The sequence below is a fragment of the Marmota flaviventris genome, chromosome 2 (genome assembly GCF_047511675.1).
Source record: "Marmota flaviventris isolate mMarFla1 chromosome 2, mMarFla1.hap1, whole genome shotgun sequence".
Classification (NCBI taxonomy): Eukaryota; Metazoa; Chordata; class Mammalia; order Rodentia; family Sciuridae; genus Marmota; species Marmota flaviventris.
In genome coordinates, this window is record NC_092499.1 from 118,388,178 (window position 1) to 118,410,609 (window position 22,432).

A 22,432-nucleotide genomic window follows, 5' to 3' on the forward strand; every position below is an offset into this window, starting at 1 on the left:
TGTGGCTTTTCATTTACTTAGTTGTGGTTTCTAAGTGCCTGAATTTTTATTTTCTTCTTGTTTTTTAAATTTAACAATTAATTAATTAATTAATTATATGTGGTGCTGGGGATTAAACCCAGGACCTCACCCATACTAGGAAAGTGCTCTACCACTGAGCTACAACTCTACCCCCCGATTTTTTATTTTCCATAGAATGATATTTATCAGGGTTTTTAAAAAAAATGTTTTGTACTTTCAGTATCATGTCTCAGAACTCCTAGCTAACCCATAGCATAAAGATTTTCTCCTATATTTTCTTCTAGAGTTTTTAGTTCTTACACTAAGACAGTACACCATTTTGTTAATTTTTGTGTATGGTATAAGGTAAGAGCCTAAGTTAATTAGTTTGCATAGGATATATAATTATCCCAGGTTGAGTTATAGAAAAGACTGTCTTGCTTTTTGTATCCTCTGACCTTGCTAAACTTACCAGTTTTAGTAGGTTTGTAGGGGGATTTGGAAACCTTGACTAGGGCCTTATTTATTTATTTATTTATGCATGCTGAGGATTGAGCCCAGTGCCTCACACATGCTAGTTAAGAACTCTACCACTGAGCCACAACCACAGCCCTCAGTAGGGCTTTCTGCACAGTTATGTCATCCACAAATGAAAATAATGTTACTTCTTTTCCCATCTAATTCCCTTTCCCTGGCTAGGACTTCTGGAACTAAGAAATGAGTGCTAAATCCTTGTCTTATTTCCATTTTTAGGGGAAAACATTTAACGTTTCAAAATTTTACATATATATATATATATATATATATAATAAAATTATGTATATATATATATATATATATATAATAAAATTATGTATATATATATATATATATATATATATATATATATATATAAAATTATGTTTTTGAGATTGAGAAAGTGTACATCTATTCCTAGTTGAGAATTTTTACCATGAATGGGCATTTGATTTTGTCAGATGATTCTTCTATGTCTATTGAGATGATTAGTGGTTGTTCTTTTTTCTCTTAAATACGGTGTATTGCATTCATTTGGGGATGTTAAACTAGTGTTGAAGTCCTATATTGAGTCCTGCACGGCCATGGAGTATAAGTCTTTTAATATCAAATATAGTTTACTAAAATTTTTGTGAAGGTTTTCTTTTTTATCTATGACCATGAGGCTTGTAGTTTTCTTTTCATATGATATCTTTGTCTGGCTTTGATATCAGATTAATACTAAATTCACAGAATGAATTAGGAAGTATTTCTCCTCTATTTTCTGAGTTTATATGAAGAGTTAGTATTATTTCTTCTTTTAAATATTGATAGAATTCAGTGATAAAGCCAGCTGAGCTGAGTTTGAACTTTCTTTTTTTTTTTTTGTGGGAAGACTTTTATTTACAATTCAACTTCTCTATTTGTTGTAGGTCCTTCAGGTTTTATATTTCTTCTTGAGGAATCTGGTGATTTATGTTCTTCTAGGAATTTTACCGTTTCCACTAAATTGTCTTATTTGTTGGTATAAATTTGTTCATAATAATCCCTTCTATCTTTTTCATATCTGTAGGATTGGTAATGTTATAATTTTATTCCCTCTTTCATTCTTGATTTGTACAACTTGTAAATGCTATAGTTTCCTAGTCAATCCTAACCTCTTAAGATAAATGCATAGATAATTCATTTGTGGCTTCTCTTCTGCATATTTAAAACTGCAAATTTCCCTACAAGCATTGTATTAGCTATATCCCTTAATTTTTAAAGTATTGTGTTTTCATTTTTATTCAGTTAAAAGTATTTTTAATGTTTTTTTCTTGTGATTTCTTCTTTGATCCTAGGATTACTTAGGAGTGTATTGTTTAATATCCAGATACTTGGGGGTTTCCTAGGCCTCCTTTAATTTTGTCAGTTTTTGCTTATTATATTTCGGAGTCCTTTTGTTAGATACATCTGCATTCGTAATTGTTATATTCAAAGAAATACACAATCCAATAATAATTGGAGATTTCAATATCCTGCCTTCAAAAACTGATAATTATTAGACAAAGTTGGAAAGGATATTCAAATCTTCAGTATCCTTATCAACCTACTTGATCTAATGGACATTAAAGACTCTTCATGCAATGGAGGAAGGGTAGCATCTTCAACAAATGGTGCTGGGAAAACTGGAAATCCATATGCAACAAAATGAAACTGAATCCCTTTCTCTCGCCATGCACAAAAGTTAATTCAAAATGGATCAAGGAGCTTGATATCAAGTCAGAGACACGCCGTCTGATAGAAGAAAACGTTGGCTATGATCTACATACTGTGGGGTCAGGCTCCAAATTCCTCAATAGGACACCCATAGCACAAAAGTTAATAACTAGAATCAACAAATGGGACTTACTCAAACTAAAAAGTTTTTTCTCAGCAAAAGAAACAATAAGAGAGGTAAATAGGGAGCCTACATCCTGGGAACAAATCTTTACTCCTCACACTTCAGATAGAGCCCTAATATCCAGAGTATACAAAGAACTCAAAAAATTAGGCAATAAGATAACAAACAACCCAGTCAACAAATGGGCCAAGGACCTGAACAGACACTTCTCAGAGGAGGACATACAATCAATCAACAAGTACATGAAGAAATGCTCACCATCTCTAGCAGTCAGAGAAATGCAAATCAAAACCACCCTAAGATACCATCTCACTCCAGTAAGATTGGCAGCCATTCTGAAGTCAAACAACAACAAGTGCTGGCGAGGATGTGGGGAAAAGGGTACACTTGTACATTGCTGGTGGGACTGCAAATTGGTGCAGCCAATTTGGAAAGCAGTATGGAGATGAATGACAGTAGAGGGGGTAGAGAGAGAAGAGGGGAGGGGAGGGGAGGATAGTAGAGGATAGGAAAGGCAGCAGAACACAACAGACACTAGTATGGCAATATGTAAATCAATGGATGTGTAACTGATGTGATTCTGCAATCTGTATATGGGGTAAAAATGGGAGCTCATAACCCACTTGAATCAAAGTGTGAAATATGATATATCAAGAACTATGTAATGTTTTGAACAACCAACAATAAAAAATTTAAAAAAAAAAGACTCTTCAGATAAAGACTCTCCACATTAAAGACAGCTGCAGATACAGATTTTTTTTTTCAAGCACATGTGGAACAATCTCCAAGATAGGACTATATGCTGGATCACAAAACAAAGCTCAATATATCAGAAAAGACTGAAACATATAAAATATGTTCTCTGACCACAGCAGAATTAAATTAAATGTCCAGAGCAAGCATGTTCTTTGTCTAGGGATTGCTTCCCCTTGCTACAAAAGTGACAGATACCTCAAGCTCAGGGTTCCTCTCTGGTAGCAACATACCGCATGTGCAGGAATCCATCCTGGGCTTTTTGCATTTCTCTGGAGACTTGAAGATGGGATGCAGAACTGATACTAACAGACAAGCTGTAGCTTCTGCCATTGCCCTTAGTGATAAAGTCTCTGATGTAGAACTTGAGTCTTTTGCCAGCACCCACAAAATGATAAAAGGTTAGTCTGTTAGCTTATAAACAAGGTAAACTCTCAGACCCTGCATAGTTCTTTACAGTTTCCTTAGTTTGTAAAACTTTTTTTTTTTTTTTTTTGGTACTGGGGATTGAACCCAGGGGTGCTTAATCACTGGACCACATCCCCAGATCTTTTTATTTTTTATTTTGAGACAGGGTCTTGCAAGGTTGCTTACAGTGTGGCTAAGTTGCTGAGACTTGTCTTGAATTTGCTATCCTCCTGCCTCAGCCTCTTGAGTTACTATAATTACAGGCAAGCACCACCATGTCTGACCTTGTAGAACATACTTTAATAGCTGCTTTGAGGTCTATTAAATCTATAATCCAAATATCTTCTGAGACATTGATTGCCATTTTACCTCCTGAGTTTTATTTTGTTGAATGTCTCATTTTTGTTAAACATTAAATGTTTTGGATAATGTATTGTAGCAGCTGTGGATTCTAACTCTTCTCCCAATACCCCAGAAGTAGTTCTTGTTATGTTGTTTGTCTGATAACTTGCTTGGACTGAATAAGTCTCACCCAGCATGTGCAACTACTCATGTTTCTACTTAACTTTCATTGTTGATTTTCTTGTTTTTGTTTTCTAGGGCTAACCCTTATATCTCTATAAATTAGCGTGCAGCCAGAGATTGGTCAGAAATTGTCCTCAAATACCATAGGCCAATAAACCTTCCACTCTGAACTAGGAAATCTTTGTGTAGTTTTGGAAGTACATTCAAACCAAGTTATTTTTGTTCTGCTTGGTTTTGCTTTCTGCCAGCTTCTCTCACTTGTCTTCTAAACACATTCACAGGTTTCATCAGCCAAAGATACACAGGTACTTTGGATGTGCTCCAGTCTCTGAGGCACACACATGGACTCCAGGCAACCTAGGATATATGGAGAGTTTACTAAGCCTTCTTATTGATTTCTCACCTCATGGAACACCTTCTGTGGCTAGTCAACTATTCATTGCTTATCCCTAAAAAGATCACCACCCCAGGCTTAGGGAAGCATTCACATGCCACCACAGTTGCCCCCATAGGTGGCAATGCTCCATCTCAACTGAGCCTCATTTGGCAACAGAAGCAAAGCCACTGGTTTTCAGGGTCTACTGTAGCCTGGTTGACCAATCACTCCAACAAAGCTGGGCAATGCCACAGACACTGATTATACCTGAAGTGTCTAGTAGTTTTCATGAATAAAAGCTTCTCAGCGTGCTGTATGCCTTTAGTCAGTTTCTAGTCTTTGACCATTTTGTCCAGCTTTGTAGTTGTTTTGGGGAATGAGAATTTGTCAGCCTCTTCAAACTATCATGCCAAAAGTCCAGAGTCTGAATCTACAGTATCTTGCCATGGATTCTGGGGTAACTTAACTGCCTGTTCAATTCTCTGTAGTCATACAAGTCTCTTTCTGTTATCTACTAATTAGAACTTGGAATAGCAGCAATAGAACCCACCTGGGGAAAGAACTAGGGCTACAGTAGACATGAATAATTAGGAATTATTTTCAAAAATCTATCTATACTTTTATTTTCTGTGGAAAGACAAAATACATTTGCTTTGCAAAATGTATACCTAAGAATCATGTATATTTTTTGACTAAAAACATTAAAATATTACCTTGTATAATGAGAGCTATTGAAACATTGGTCTCTATTGATGGAAGTTCTCCCTGAATTTTCTTCCATTTATTAATTCAGTAAATAAACATTTATTGGTTATCTAAAGTAGACAAAGGCATAGTGAGTGATTCTAAAATGAAGCAGATATAGATCTTGTCCTTAAGGAGTTTATAGGTTAGTGTGATAGTATAAACACAAACAATGTGAATGGGAAGTACTAGATTTCATTAACAAATGACAGATCTGTGCTTTAGAAGTTTAGTAAGACAACTGAATTTCCCTAAATGATTTCAGCATTACCCATTACTTTCTTTACCTAGTTATCCCTGCTTATATTCCCTCCTAACTGCTTTTATGCTTGAGCTTGTTACCCTTTCAAGTCATGGTAATAACTAACCTATATAGTGATTTCACATGCAGTTTTTTATTTGCTATTCTGGTTTATATCAGCCTGGGACACAGGTAGGGAATATTACTGTTAGAGTTCACAGACAAGGAAATTGACATCAGACAGTCTGACTTGCTTACCCTCACATTATTAGAAAATGACAGGTCAAGTTTTAAGCCTGAGTCTTTATACTTGAAATCCTGGGATCTTTGTAGCATATTCTACTCTTTCTTGCATAATAGACTGACATCAGTCAATAGTAGATGTTGGGGGAAATTAGGCTTGGCCAGTCAGGTCAGACTTGGAGGCAGCTTTGAATGGTTCTAAACAGGTATAGAAATGAGTCAGCAAAGCACTTCAGTGGGGTGAGGATATAACTTAGTGGTAGAGCACTTGTTGGGTTTGATTTCCCTGCACCACAAAACAAACAAATAAAAAACTCACTTCTGTGGGGCTAGAGGAAAAGGAGAGAGCAAGAAAAAAGTGATTTGCTCATGGCGACACACAAATGGTGTCAAATCCACTCTCACATTCCCAGCTATATCCAAGGGCCTCTTAAACTAAAAACAAAAGTTGGATTTTCTGTTCCCCACTTGAGTAATTTAGTCCTTTTAAACACCAGTTTAGTCCTTTTAAACACCAGTTCCTACATAAAAGACAAAGATGCGATGATAGTACTGATTTCATAGAGATGTCATGAGGATCCAATGATTGTGTAAGGAGCCATAGTGCTCAATCAATGTAGCTATTGGATTACACTCTCGCTTCCATCCCAACTATGTAAAGCTCAGGTTGGCCCTCTGCTGACATTTCCCTTAGAAAATGGAATTCATCTGACATATTAATTTATATTGTATCACTTTAGACTCTCTTATATTCCACAGTTGTTTCCAGGAGGTTGTTTCCCTACCACTTCATTCAAATCTAGGTCTGCAAATTCCATGTTCTCTTCCCCCACTAAGTATTTGATAAAATTCTTTCCTTTTTTTGTGTGTGGTACTAGGGATCAAACCCAGAACCTCAGGCCCACATATGCTAGGCAAGCACTGAGCCATTTCTTCAGTGCTTTGACACAATTCTAATTGATGAACTCTTTTAATTAAAAATTGTGAGATTAATTTTGTACTATCTGTTTCAAAGTGAAGAAAATTTTAGGTTCTGTATTAGGAATAAATTTTTAAAATCAGAACTGTCCCAACAGTAAAACAGGCTGTCTTAGGAAGTAAATTTATCCATGGTTGCAGGTATACAGACAGAGACTTTAAACTAGTGTCACTGCCTCATCTCTCCCATCCAGTCCACACGTTGGTTTAATGTACTTTGCATTCAGAATCATAACAAACAGATGAGCTACTTATTTTTGTGGCTTTGGAATTTTTGACTTAGGATTTTATACTGTTGTAGTCAAATGAATAGATGTGATAGCAAATGAAGTGTAATTTAGCGAAAATTGTCACTTCCCTGAGTATTGCCAACACAGACAACAGAGTTTAATATTCAACCAAAGCTGAAGATAATGGCTTTCGAATCTCCTGTAGGGCTGAAGAGACACATAACTCTGCAATGAGATCATGATAGGGAGAAGCCTATGTTGAGTGTACCTAGGCTTGTTCATACTATCTACATTGTAACTAGGATCCTCCATACTGTGTACATTCTGTATTTTGAGAAAATATTGAGGTCTATCTTTATGAAAGTTTTATATGCAAAGTTTGACACATGTTGCATGCTACTTTCAGGATTAAGAAAATTATCTGGGCACTCTGTGTCCTGTGAAATGTGTTATTTTCAGCTGTTACTTTCCTTGTCCCTTACCCACAATCATAATGACCAGAAAGTCTGCTTGCTCTACAGTGATGTGTCTTGAACAGTGCCCATTAGTTTTCAGTAGTTACCCCTGGCCTGCATGTTAGCCTTCAGTTTAATGGCCTTTTTTATGTTCATTCATTTTATTTTATTTCCCATCGTGGTTTTGTTTATTTCTTTTTTGTTTTTTGTTTTTTCTGTTCTCTTTTTAAAAACCGTCGTGGTTTGCCCTTCATATTCCCCAATGTTTGCACATGACAAGATGTTGCCATCCCAACATTACCTCCCACTTCACTGACCAGTGCCACTACTGACCATCTAGCACCAGCCACAACGGGACCACTGCCTTCAGCTCCTCGGGATGTCGTGGCCTCCCTGGTCTCTACCCGCTTCATCAAATTAACATGGCGAACACCTGCATCAGATCCTCATGGAGATAACCTCACCTATTCTGTATTCTACACCAAGGAAGGAATTGCTAGGTAAGTGCCTATATGCCTGGAGTCAGTGGACTGCCCCTTGGTTCATACCCATCCAGTCATGCTTACTCTGGCTCTCCATTGTATAGAATCTGCATCAATTTTCAGTCCAGGAAATGTGATCACTGAATGCATGTTTCCTAATTTTAGGTCATTAAATAAATTCCCCAACAGACTGAAGTCCTTGGTATTTTTTCCTCCCTTTCTGGGTTAACTTGGTGAGAGGGTAGATAGACCTCCTTAGGTTGGAAGTATTTAAACATAACCAAGGCTACCCTTTTTCCATAAGATTCAGTCAGCATAGATTCTAGAGATTAAAGTAGACAATTTATTAAAGTTATCTTGAATGTAAGCCTGTGCCAGTATGTGTTGTGGGCTATTGAGCTCCAGGGTATCCTTGATAATGCAAGAGTAGTAGTGACTAGTTTTAATGTTAAATCCCTTTCCATCTCCACCTTTCAGGAGCTCACATTGTTTCTCCATTGCTTATAGAAGAATATCCAAAATCTTTGGACTGATTTACTCTACAGTCTGACTTAATTTTATCTGTCCACCTTCGTTTTCCTTTTCTCCTCAAGTTTAATTAATGTTCTAATGAAATTAATTTTTATGGCTATAGCCCTCTTTTCTAGTTTCCTTAGTGGCTCATCTCTCCCTCAGCTAAAATAAAATTCAGTTAATCCTCCTATTCCTAAATTAAGTCCCATGAAGCCCTCCCAGAGCTTTTTGTACTTTGAGCACATTAACATTTATCTCATATATGTAGTGCAACTACTAACAGTAACTCTTGATTATGGTAACATGAGACTACCTTAAGTTAATCTTTGATTACCTTATGAGTATTTGTATTGTTTTCCCAAACAGATTATCAACTCTTTGTCAGAAGCCATGGCACATGCTAAAGTGTGTTCTCAACATTGCTTGAGTAGATACCTTCATTGCACTCTTACTTCACACCAAAATAAGAAACCTAAAAGAATGTGTTAGGGTCCTACTATACAGCTTGTATTTCTATTAGGGTGCTTACAGTTGATTCACGTGTAATTACATTTAATGCAGCCTAGCATGCTCAGCAAATAATTTAATACTCTTAAAAGTTCGAGTGACATCATTTGATCCTCATAGATAGAGCTACTTTTGGGGTATTGTTTACCTGAATGCTGTACTGGATGTTTTAGGTTTTACAAAGATCATTACACAAAACAAGACATGACCAAACAGCAAATGTCAGTATCAGTGTTAACATATCTCCAATAGACTTTGTAATCTCATTGCAGATCTCATAGGAGTTCACAAAATTAAGAAAACATTTAGTAAGTCTTCTGCATAACAAACTCTATTTCCAAAATGGGACTTTTGTCCTTGTTCAATCTATCAGAAGTACATTTCCCTCAAAAATAACCATGTCTGGCTTCTTGTTTATCATCTGAGGACACCTTTTCAGGCCTTTCCTGAAAACCCACCCAAACTTAGCCCCTTCTGTCACTATTACAGTGTGATATATTAGAACCAGCTTATTCCCATATCAATTGTTAATTTTCAGGAAATTTTCCAAACTTCATGACATGATATGGCAGCTGGAAATGGGGTTTTGTGGGAGTCTTTATAGCGACAGTGCTTTAAACCAGAGCCAGTTATTAAGAACACTGCTGCCATCATGTCATCCTGTTCTGTTGGTTTTGCCTTTTTGTTGTTGTTGTTATTTTGAGGGGTTTTTTTTTGGGGGGGGGGTGTCAGTCTCTGAAATTTTTCTTTTATTAACTTATTTATTGTGTCTGTCTTGTTCAGTAGTGTTCCCAGCACCTGGAACAGAACCTGGCATATAGTAGCACTAAATAAATATTTATTAATTGGATAAATTAGTTTTAATAAATGGAGAAAAAATACATTATTCATGAAATCGTGTTGAGGTATTTGACCATTTGGTAAGAAAATAAGCTCTATTCCCATTTTATATTGTTATTGTGTATAATAGCATTATAGGTGGATTAGAGATCATTTTTAAACCAAATATAAATATATTAGAGAAATATATTAATACATTAACATAATATAAATATTTTAGACAAAAATACTGAAACTATTCTTATCATTTGGGGAGTGGAAAGGGCCTTCTAAAAGAAAACCCAGAAATAACAAGAAAGACATTTTATTTTATGTAACTGTAAAATTTCATCCAATAAAACATAAACAAGATCAACATCAGGTGACAAGTTAGAAAAAGTGTTTGTAGGAATGGGGTTATAGTTCAGCTGGTAGAGTGCTTGCCTTGCATGCACAAAGCCCTGGGTTCAATCCCTAGCATCACACAAAAAAATAATGAGAAAAAAAAGAAAAGTGTTTGTAACATTTATAAAAGCTTGTATTGATATCCAGTCTATATGAAGAGTTCCTATAAATCATAAAAAATATTCCAAAAGACAAATGATACAGTCGGGCAATTCACATAAGTTAGTGGATAGCCCTTAAACTTTAAGTTTTTCACCAACTCTAGAAATCTTGGAAATTCATGACAGTTATCTTTATTTATCTAGAGGGCTGACAAAAATTTTAAATTGACAAGTATCCAGTATTAAATGAATTGAAGGCTGAAAAAAATTCACTCTAGGCCATTGAGTATTAAAATAATTTTTAGGGAAGATGATTTGACAGAACTTTCAAATCTTTTTAATGCACATAGCCTCGAATCCAATAATTACACTTTGGAATATTTTTTCTATAGAGATATACATGTGCTTAGGACACTCGTGCAAAAGTTTTTATTATAGTATTATTCATAAGATTAAGACGGGAAACAGTGTAAGAATCCATTGGTAGAGGAATGGGCATATAATATATGTAAACCCATATGAAGTATGATGCAGGAGTTTTAAAATGATGAATTATATATTTCAATGTGTATATACATGTCCAGTAGACTTTGTAATCTCATTGCAGATCTCATAGGAGTTCACAAAATGAAGAAAACATTTAGTAAGTCCTCTGCATAACAAGCTCTATTTCCAAAATGGGACTTTTGTCCTTGTTCAATCTACCAGAAGTACATTTCCCTCAAAAATAACTGTCTGGCTTTTAAAAGATAGAATCACCAGAACGGTGATTCTCAGCCAGGAGCAGTTTTGCCCCCATTCATCGGAAAACATTTAGCAGCATTTTTTATTTTTACAACTGGAGTTAAGGAGGTACTTACTGACATGTAGTGGGTAGGGACCAGAGATGCAGTCCTGTATATCCTACAATGTCCAGGACAGCCACATAACAAACAATTATATTGTCCCATATCTCAGTACTGCAAAGGTTGAGAAACCCTGGCCCAGAGGGGTCTAATAAGATAGGACAAAATGTATATGTCACAGTTAGGTTTCAGGGTAGTTCAGATTTTGAGGAAGAGAACTAGTATTTTTTTAAATTGTGTGTTTGTGTTTGTGTGTGTATGTGTACACACATATATACATATATAAACATATATACTTTTGTATTCATATGTTTTAATGATTATCCTTACGTTTATTTTTTTTAATTAGTAGATCATGGGTTGGAGTTAAGCAGAGGTGATTAATAAGTGAAGTTGGAGTTGAGAGAAATATAGAAGTTAAGTTGGCAGGAGCAGGCAACTTATGTGTAAAGGAAGGGATAATGCAAGGGAAGGGTCTCGTTGCATCTGAATTTCTGGTATAAGAAAAACAGGGCAGTCATAAAGCTAGTTTGACCAGAGATTTAGCAAGAGGTTAAAATAAAGTGGAAGTATATGTCAAAATACACCCTACTATCATGTGTATCTAAAAAGAACAAATAAAAAAATAAAATGGAAGTTTGAAGCCAGACATTGGAATGCCAGTAAAAATTTGGACATAAGCAGATGAGAAGGGGCCATTTTAGACTCTCAAGCGAGTGTGCAATGTGATTGTATTGAACGTTTTGTATTAGCAGCACTTCTATACAAGATAAGAAAGGGAAAAAATAGAGCCAGGAAGACAAATTAGGTAATACTTATGTTAATGTAGACATGTAGTGGTTGATGAGAGCAGTGATGTGGAGTGGATAGGGGAAATTTTAAAAAGAAGATCCTTTGAGACTGTGATAGTGTTACTTCATTATTTGAAGTTTGTAATTTCTGAATAGAGGCAGTGTACGAGTAGTAAAGAACTCTGTAAGTCAGACTATATCCTGGATTGTTGTTTTATAAACAGAATTTATTTAATTTTTCTAAGATTGAATTTTCTCATCTAAAAAACAAGGGTAATAAGTTACTTCACAGACATAAAAAGAATTCATTGTAAGGTTGTATGCCACTACCTTCATTTGCAAATTGCACACTTCCTGCATTTGACAGTTCAACCGCTAGATGGCAGTACAGGCCTTGATCATCAGCCATAGTTCTTTAGGAACCTGAGTTACCTGAGCCTGATATTGATATCATGTTAGACATGGATGAAACCTTAGAGGTCTGTTAGTGTAGTCCAGGGTTTGTCAATCTATGGACCTGAAGCCAAACCAGAGCTTTTCTTTTTATGTCCCAAGAACTAAGCATAGTTTTTATATTTTCAAATGGTTGCATTTTGAAAAGTTATATAAGTAAGTACACAGTATCCTCCATTTTGTCTTTTGATCTATAATTATTTACTGTTGGGCTCTTTAAGAAAACGTTTATCCACCCATCTCATTCCTTCATTTAATTCATAAAGGAAAGTGGAGCTCAGAAATACCTGGTGACTCCCATAGTCTCTTGTAAGCTAGTAGCATTGCTCAACTGGAAGTAGATCTTCAAATTTCTGGCCCAGCATTGCCTTAATATAAAGTGTACCTTGTCCTTTCAACTCTTAGCTATCACACCCTTCCTTAAACTTCACTGTAATCCCACATATTTGAGAATTGCCCTTTTAACACTACCCGGATATTGGCCTGAAGTCAAGGTTTTTGGGTTTTGTTTTTTGTTTTTTCCTCAACAGAGACTTGGTTCTGGGACATCAGACCAATCTAATGTCAGAGCCTTCTCAGACGCTGTGTTCTTCATCTTAGGGAATTATACCTATGACTGATTTTATTTTTATAGTGATGCTTCTGTAGAATCTTTTTTCATTTCTCACACATTCACCCTTTCATGTAGGAACAAACAAAAGATAATATGATGTTATTACTCTCTAAGATTTATACATCAGAAGACAAATTTTCATTCATTCTATAAACATGTATAAGACTGCTTCCCCATTTGAGCATTCCGCGCCTAGTGCTTCTTAAGTATGTGAATATGAATGAGAGTCTTTCACTTCAATTTAAAATAAAAGAGCACCCCCTGCCAAGTTATCTTTCTGGGAAAGAACCTGTTTTAAAATTTTATATAGAAGGTGAGCAAAAGAGACCTATTATGTGCTCTCTCATGGAGCTTTTAGTTTTAATTATAAAATATGATACTTCCTCTTAAACAGCAATCATTTGTAATCAGATCAAGTGTTAGAAACTTCAAAGTATAAGAAATCAGTTGATACCCTCCTTCTAAATCGTGTGATTTAGAAGTTTAAGAACTTAATATTTATAAATACCCCAAGTATCTCTGAACAATAATTTTTATTACCATAATACTCTTTTCTAGTGGACCTGATTATAGTGGGTACTGGTTTTGTGTGTTTTATTTTGTTGCAATGCTAGGAATCAAACTAAAGGCCTTGTGCGGTTAGGCAGGTACTGTACCACTGAGCTACATCCCTTTCTCTAGTATTATTGTAACTTTTTTAAAGAATGGTTGAAAATACTTAAATCTCAAATGCAAATGTTCATATATAATCAATAAATTGTCATATATCTACATAAACCTAAACAAATTTTAATCAGCAATTTTAAAGACAAATTAGCAATATTTTTTAAGTATTTATTTTTTAGTTGTAGTTGGACACAATACCTTTATTTTATTTATTATTATGTGGTGCTGAAGATTGAACCCATGGCCTTACACGTGCTAGACAAGTGCTCTTCTGCTGAGCCACAACCCCAGCCCAAATAAGCAATATTTTGAAGTAAGAATTTTAATTCAGCAGATTTGGTAATTCAGAATAATTTTCTCTGCAGCATAGCTTTGGATTCTTTTCATTTTCAACATAGGTTCATATCTTTTCTGACATGAATGACAATTCTTTTTTTAGGCTTTAATAGTGCTTTATAGTTATCATACTTAGGTTCATTTTAACATAATCATCCATAAAATCATACATGAAATTTTAGTTACTACATTTCAGTCCCCAGTACCTTCTCTTTCTCTCTTCCTCTCCCTCCCTCAGGCCTATTTCCCTATTCTATTGGTCTTCCTTCTGTGAATGACAACTATCTAAAACAAATTTCTTCACAATATTTGTTGAAAACTCTTTTATAATCTTATTTTCATTATGGCAAATATAATAGTCTGAGTATTAATTATGAAGCTACACTGGACACATAAACCCAACCCCCAAAACAGAATGTAGAAGCTACCTTTTTATAAAGAATCTAGACAACCACTTTTATACTTTCGGTCCTATAACACTGGATCAACTGGATTAATTTGTTGTTTTTGTGATAAGACTTGTCAGACCTTTCAAATCATTTTGAAGATCATTCAAAAAGTGTATTAATTTAATAATTACATTATAGCCAGGCTTGGTGGTACATGCCTGTAATCCCAGCTACTTAGGAAGCTGAGACAGGAGGATTTCAAGTTCAAAACCAGCCTTGACAACTTAGTGAGACCCTGTCTCAGTAAAACAAAAAAGTCTAGGGATGTCCCTTAGTTGTAGAGTGCTCCTGGGTTCAATCCCCATTTTGGGAGGGAGGTGGAATTATTAAAGTTAGTGCCGTGAATTATCTTTTTTTATAGGTTGAGTTACATGTAAATTTTAATGTTTTTGTTCTCTATTTAAAAATCAATACACTACAGCTTTGGATTTTTTTGTTTGTTTGTTTGTTTGTTTTTTAATATTTATTTTTTAGGTGTAGATGGACACAACACAATGCCTTTATTTTTATGTGGTGTTGAGGATCGAACCTGGGTCCCGCCCGTGCTAGGCGAGCGCTGTACCGCTGAGCCACAATACCAGCCATACATCTTTGTTTTTATTGAAAATCTCTTACTCAAACAGCATTCCTTGATATTTTCTGTGAAAATCAGATGATGCCTACAGCCACCTTCTGTCCATTTCCCTGGGATTAACTCCTTAAAATTCAATGATTTCTAAGCTGGACATGGTGGTACCTGCCTGTAGTCCCAGCAACTCAGGAGGCTGAGGCAAGAGGATCACAAGTTCACAAGATCCTGTCTCAGAAGGATTTTGGATAGATCAGTGGTAAAGTGCCCTTAGGTACAATCCTCTGTACCAAAACAAAACAAAAAACCCTTAATGATTTCTAAAGCCTACAAAGTTGATGACTAGCTGCCCCATTTGAAATGGTGCTGAGAGCCCTGGGCCACATCTGAAAAGAAGCAGTGATTGTAATCAGTGATCCCAGTAACAAGCAAGGACATCAGTGACTTGTCAGATATGACCTGCTCTTTCGCCGGTCTCCTTATTCTACTGTGCATTGCTATACCGCCCCACTCGAGTTTAATTTGTTTGAGATTTGCTTTTACTTAAGTTATTGAATTTTGATGTGAAATTGAAATTGTACATTCTTAAAATGTTTCTAATCGATAGCTATTTTTTTTCAAACCTTTCTTTGACCAAAGGGAACGTGTTGAGAATACCAGTCGCCCAGGAGAGATGCAGGTAACCATTCAAAATCTAATGCCAGCGACTGTGTACATCTTTAGAGTTGTGGCTCAAAATAAACATGGCTTCGGAGAGAGTTCAGCTCCACTACGAGTAGAAACACAGCCTGAAGGTAATTCTTCCACCTATCTGTCAGCCCTTTGCAGAGGGAGACCTATATGAAGGTCTCTCTTACGTTAAGCCTTGCATACCATAGGAAAGCAGAAGCTGATAGCTCCTCATCTTCAGGTCCTTAAGAACTAGGGAAGACAAAATGAATTTTCATCAAACAGCAACAAATAGTATGAGATGGTATAATTCTGCAGATACTTTTCTACATATTCATATTGTACTGATCCTTTAAGACAGCTCAGATGCCTTCTGTAATCTTTCTTTTGATCCTGTCTACTCTGAGACAAATTATCACTTTCTTCCTTCAGTTGTGATTATATCTTGCTTATTTTATGGATATTTCATATAACGTAGTGCCTTGCACATAAAGTGGATATTTATTATTGTTGTCAGCCAGACTTCCCTGTCCTAATGCATATCTCACTCATTAAAAGATCTTGGACCCTTTATTTTGGACCTTTGGTCTTTTGTACTAACAGTGGTACTTCTAACTACATTTTTAAGATTTTTTGTGAGACAAGTATCAGGTTGGTTTATATTATAAATGACCTGTATACCTTAAGTTTTGGTTGTAAACTATAGGCCTGAAATTATAAGAAACAATCAAGTCATAATTAATGCTTTCCCCAGTTGGCACTTTTTCTACACTTCTGTCAAAACCAGCCACTGGTTTTCCTTTACCTTTACCTTTAACTTTAGCCACTGTTTTTCTTCAGAACATTCTCCAGTTTACTTTTACTATTAATTGCTCAAGATTTTTTGTTGTTATTCACAAACCTCTGGTAATAAAGATTTTGCTTTGAAAGCATGTGAGATACATTTATGAAAACGAATGACCTAGGAACTAAACAGAATGAATGAATGTACTAGTGCAATTATAGAAATAATTCAAAGACTTTCCCTGATGGTTAGAATAAATGAAGTCAAGAAGCTGTAGAGCTTTACAGTGCTCTAGCAAATCACTCATTGATCAAAATTTGAGTTTATCATAACCCAGGTACTCTGCAGGGTATTAGAGATACAGGGATAAAGAAGATAAGATTTCTCCTCTTATAGAAGAAGCAATGAAAATAGAAGGCCATTGATCATTTCAGTGATAAGAAGCAAGAACACAAGGACATCAGAATCCACACCAGTTAATTTAAGGGAAAAAATGTGTTCTTCTTACAGAGAAAGGATGTTGAATTTCACAGTTATCCACGTTCAGACAAGTGCAGAAATACTACACTAAATTTTAAGCTCAATTATCCTTCATAAGCTTTTTTGTGCAGGCATCATACATGAGAGATATGGAAATTTACTTCAAAAGGTAGTAAGTCAAGGCAGAATTCTTGGAAAAGATGAGACCTGAGATTGACCTTGAAGCATTTGAACTTAGCATTCTTGAGAAAAGAAGCTGTATGACCCAAATCCCAGAAATAGGATCAAACATTATCCATGCTCATGCAAGGTGAGTCATGATGAAAGTGAAGGAAAGACCACAGGATTTGATCCACTGCAAGGTTTTATCCTGGAACTGTGGAATCTTCTGAGTACTACACAAAAATATTTGTGGGTGCCTGTACATTCACATTTCCCATAGAAAGAATCTGCAGCTTTCATTATCATTTCAGATTTTGTGTGTGAAATTGTTGAGAACCCCTGGACTATAGGGTTGTTGACAGATTGAGAAATGAAAGAAAAGATTAAGGAAAAGTAACTATTGGGTGCTTAATATGTGCCAGTCACTGTATTAGGCAATCAAGATGGAAAGAAGAGTAAAACTTGACTTTTGTCCAAAAGAGCTTCAGTCTGACATCAGAGACAGACAAGTAAATACATAGTACTGTCAAATATGGCCATCACAAGAAAAATAGGCATCATAATCATTTGTTCAGGGAGTTTGGTTAAAGAGAAAGTAATTAAGAATACGGGTAGATGGGGCAACAGGTTCTGGTGAGGATATTTTCAGGTTGAAGAAAGACTATAACATGTTTTAGCAAACGAGTAGCAGGGAATGAAGAGGGATTTGCATTTCATCTGGAGGTATTCAGCTTATGTGAAGGAGGTATAAATGTTGGAGTCAGCCCTTGGAAAATATTTTGCATATTTAGCTTCATAAACCAACTTAAAATTTCTTCCATTTATTATGTCACTGTACAGCTGAAATGAAAGAATTCATTAGCACCTTTTTTAGGATTGTATTTGCTTGCACTTAGCCAATGAATATATTGAAAGTGATTTCAAGGGAATTTAGGAGCTGTTGTGTTTTCCTTCCCCTTTAGTAAGTTACAGGAAAGTTTTCCATTGCTGCAGAAGTGCTACAAATGCTGCCTGTCAGGCTGAACAAAATATGCTCTTAACATTAAGTGAATAACATGACATAACTAAATAAAGCAAACAACTGTTCAAGTAACGATATTCAGGTTCCTCTAGTTCCGTAGAAAAATAAATCTTAAATTGCAGTGCTGTTATTTAAGAAAGCCAGTTTTACATTTTGTTAGATTTTATCTTATGGATGCCTGTTACAGATACACTAGTGCCAGAGAAATTGTTTTCAAATATGGGATGTCTACTGAAATGTAGACATGGGCAACTATGCAGGATTTGTGAATAAATAGGAACTAGAATCTGTCAGTCAGAAAAAAAGAATACAGTGAAATGGTCAATATGTGAGCCATTGTACAAATAAGATTCGGGTACACCATCCATCATTTGACAGCAGTTGCTCAATCAGTCAACCGCCAATTCAGTTTTTCAATCATGTGCATCCTACTGACAGTATTGCAACAATCTCCTTATTAATGTCTTTGAGCTCTTATTTTAGAATTGGGAAGTGCCTGGCATTTGGTTCCACTACTATAACTTTCCCATCACTTAGTAAAGGTTCTTAACTTCAAAACCTCAAATGTAAATGGGGATGCTAATAATATTCATCTTATGAGTTAGCAAAAAAATAAATGACAAAAAAAAGCATGTAAAGAACTGAATTCTTAACTGGTAAGCATTTAGTAAATTATAACTGTTTTTAAAATATTTCTTTATCTAATCTTGTTCCTTTACTGTTCACATGTGCTTCCTAAATACAGATCTGATCATGTCATGCTCCTACTCTACTATATATGTATTAGCCTAATACCACATCAATCAAGTCAGTTGTTTTCTTAGTTCCAATTGTTTCTAAAACATGGCCAGTATGATAGTATTGATGAGAATGGTTATTAAGGAGTGCAATAAATCTCATTTGTGTCTCGCTGTCTTGAAATCTTCTTTCCAGTCCAGCTCCCTGGCCCAGCACCTAACATCCGAGCGTATGCAACATCTCCTACTTCCATCACTGTCACATGGGAAACCCCATTGTCTGGCAATGGGGAAATTCAAAATTACAAATTGTACTACATGGAAAAAGGAACAGATAAAGAACAGGTATAAAATGAAGCCATTTATAAACCATTGGTTTAAATAAAGAGTTGTAATATATTTCTCAAACTCCATAGTTATTTGACTGGGAAGTGAAAGTGGGGGAAAAGATGTGTAGGAAACACAAAGTTGTCAGGGTCTATTTCTTTGTAACATGATTTACTCTGTAGTTTTTACCAGCAAGAGTCACTTAACAACAGGTGATATTTCTAAGTAAATTGCCAGTATTAATTATTTTAATCTGCTTTAACCATTAAATAGCATTTATAAAAGTGCAAAGAATATAAAATTTGTATAGTTAATCATTATTTTATAGCATTTCTTTTGGCTAGAGTTGTATATATAAACAGTGTTTTATTTTATTCAAGGATGTTGATATTTCAAGTCACTCCTACACTCTTAATGGATTGAAAAAATATACAGAGTATAGTTTCCGAGTAGTGGCCTACAATAAACATGGTCCTGGAGTCTCCACACAGGATGTTGCTGTTCGAACATTGTCAGATGGTAAGTCTTTCTTCTTTTGGAACAAAGTACTATGCTTTATGCCCCTAGCAATATTGTAGTAAGATTATGTAAAGAAGATTCAGCTAAAATCCTATTTCTAACCTTTATTGGTAGTGTGACTTTGGTCAAGCTGCTTAACTTTTCTGAGCACGTTCCCACACATGTAAAATGCAGATAACACTGACTTCATTGGTTGCTCTAAAGATGCACCAAGAAAGCATAGAACATACAGTGTCTGGTACTAAATAGGTTCTTGGTGCTTATATTTTTAGCAAAGTCTTCTGTGTAAATAAGTACGATTGTTTGTTCCACAGACCATTTCAGGGCTGTTGGAAGGCTGCCCTTATTCAACTTAGCAATCATATTTACTTACTAAATCTTTTTGTATCCTCAGTATTTTCTGAGTTTCATTTTCACCTGTGACTGAATTCTAACCTAAGTTATATATACATATATATATTTATGATCTAGAGCTATATTTTTCAAACTGCAGCTTGCCAAAAAGATCAAGTAGGTCAAGACCAGCATTTTTTAAAAAATATTTTTAGAATAAAATAGAAAATATCAGAGTTCAGAGTTCATTACCCCTAGTAAAAGTGTCTATTGTTGGATGAAACTAAGCTAAATCCAGTGAGATATATATATATGTATATATATCTGTGCTTTAGAAGCTATAGTTTGACTCCCTTGAGCATATGATCTAACTTGATATCCCCAGTAAAGGAACAGACTGACATCTTGTGCCTCTGATGTGATGCACAAAGAATGACACAGCCTCACTTCTGTTGTGTCCCTGCCCAAAATATTAAACACACATCTGAACACAATTGAAACAATCAGATATATCCAAATAGAAGGATGTTCTGGGGAAAAAATTATTCTTTACTTTTAAAAGCTGACCTAGATTCTTAAAATATATTTGTCTTAGGAAAGAGAAAGGTGGGGGTGGGATGGAGAATCATTCTAGAATCTATATTAAAGAAGAGTAAAGACACATGAAATAAGTATGATGTTTGACTGAATCTGGAGACAAAGCAGCCATACTGAACACAGTTGTCATAATTAATGTTAGCTCTGCACAGTATTAGGCAATATTAAATATTAGAAGTGTTATTAGCTAATATTTTGTGTCAAGATTACATTTCCTGAATTTAATCATTGTATTGTAGTTTTATTGGAGCCTGTCCTAATTCTTTAGAGATTCATGGAGATACATTCTGAAGTGTTTAGGAGGGAAGTATCATAGTGACTGCAGCCACTTCTCAGATGATTCAGAAATAATATGTGGATAGGTAAATCTGTGTGTATGTATATTTATAGTGAAAAAAGTAAAGCAGATGTCACATAATATTAATAATTGGTGAACCAGGAACAGAATATATAGTTTTCATTATACTATTCTAAAGAAGCCACTCTTCTGTGGGCTTGACTTTTTTAGGATACAAAGTTGAGCAAAAAGAAATAAAAAACTATAGTTTGGCTAGCCAACTGCATGAACCAGTTGGTCAAATTTTTTGTAAAAAATTGAGGGGAAAATGCTTATTATAGGCTTTTTTAAACTGCACATGAGCCAATTTTTAACAGTGTTGAGTGGGTTGTCATGTCAACCAAGAACCTACTGGAACTGAGTATGTCTTAGCATGGTGATTTAGGGCAGCACTTTGGTGTAAGGCAAATCTTAGTTTTTATGCCAGCTGAAACTAATGCCTTGGGCAAGTTCACTTACCTGAACCTCATCTATAATTTTTTAATCTATAAGATGGAAATAGTAATAGAAACCCCTTTGTGAAATTGTTGTTAAGTACCTGCACTATAATGAGTATGTAGCAAATCTTAGCTCTAAGGATGCTGACAAAGACAGCAGTCACAAACAACTCTGTTAGGTGCCTCTGCAGCTGAGTCAGTGGATGAATGGATCATGAATGTACTGTTTGTAAAGCATAGGTGCCTGGCTCCTACTCCAGACTCTCTCCAGCCATCTTTGGGTTGAGGCCTGAGGCACAAGCTATAATTACAATAAGCAAGGCTCTGCCTTCCAGAAGCTTTAGCACAGTGGGCACATAAATACCTAATCACTTAATGTTAGAGAAAGGAAGAGAGAAGTTCCCTTGGATGGATCAGAAAAGAAATGTGGTAGAGAAAAGTCTAATTAAGCTGTTTATTGTTGTTTTAGCTTACTGTAATCATTGTGAAGAAAGATACTGGAGAGTACATAGTCCATAAACTTTGAGATACCCCCATGTTATATTCTAATATGTGAGGGACTAAAGTTATACAGCTGTTTAATCAATAGTCCCAAACTTCTCACATCTAAATGCATGCTCCCTGATACATAATTGCCTTAGGAAGCCAGATGGCTCACTTAACTAAAGCTGTCATTGCTTAAATATCTTCCTCTCTTGGGAATTGCCTTCAAAACCAGTTTAGGAATCCCACAAGAAAGCCAAGCTCACTGATTTATGTACATCTCATTTTGATCCATATTGTCATTACCCAATTCAGTCACTTGCTACATTCATTAGACTTGGTTCCAGAGAATGTGTGGCTCTTTCCCAAGACAAATATTCAGAAGAATATACTTAAGATTCAGAATACATCTGGAGTCTAGAAAAGTCCAGGGTCTAGAAAAGTGTAGAGCCACTGTACATTCTGAAATATACAGTGCATGCTCACATGAAAGTGTCTTATTTTTAAAAATTAAGCAAACACGGCCACACCTCATCCCCCTGTGATTGTCAGCATGACGGCATTATTGGCAAGTAGGTTGAAACCTTCTGGTCACATAGTCAATGTTTGAGGTACATAATGGTTGTGTGAAGTCTAGCCAAGAACAATCACATAATGGGTGATGTGTA

The 22,432-nt window shown here is 35.5% G+C and overlaps 1 protein-coding gene across 5 annotated transcripts in view; it reads left to right on the forward strand.

The window, feature by feature from the left end:
• Positions 1–22,432, forward strand: part of Neo1 (neogenin 1) — a 246,988-nt gene that overhangs the window by 170,048 nt on the left and 54,508 nt on the right. For 3 of the 5 annotated variants that reach the window (XM_071608453.1, XM_071608454.1, XM_071608452.1), the window contains exons 8-11: positions 7,611–7,830; positions 15,518–15,672; positions 18,928–19,076; positions 19,439–19,577. In XM_071608453.1, the coding sequence (XP_071464554.1) occupies positions 7,611–7,830; positions 15,518–15,672; positions 18,928–19,076; positions 19,439–19,577 (663 nt within the window). The remainder of the gene's footprint in view (positions 1–7,610; positions 7,831–15,517; positions 15,673–18,927; positions 19,077–19,438; positions 19,578–22,432) is intronic. The other 2 variants (XM_027925907.2, XM_071608455.1) reach the window with 1 other exon arrangement.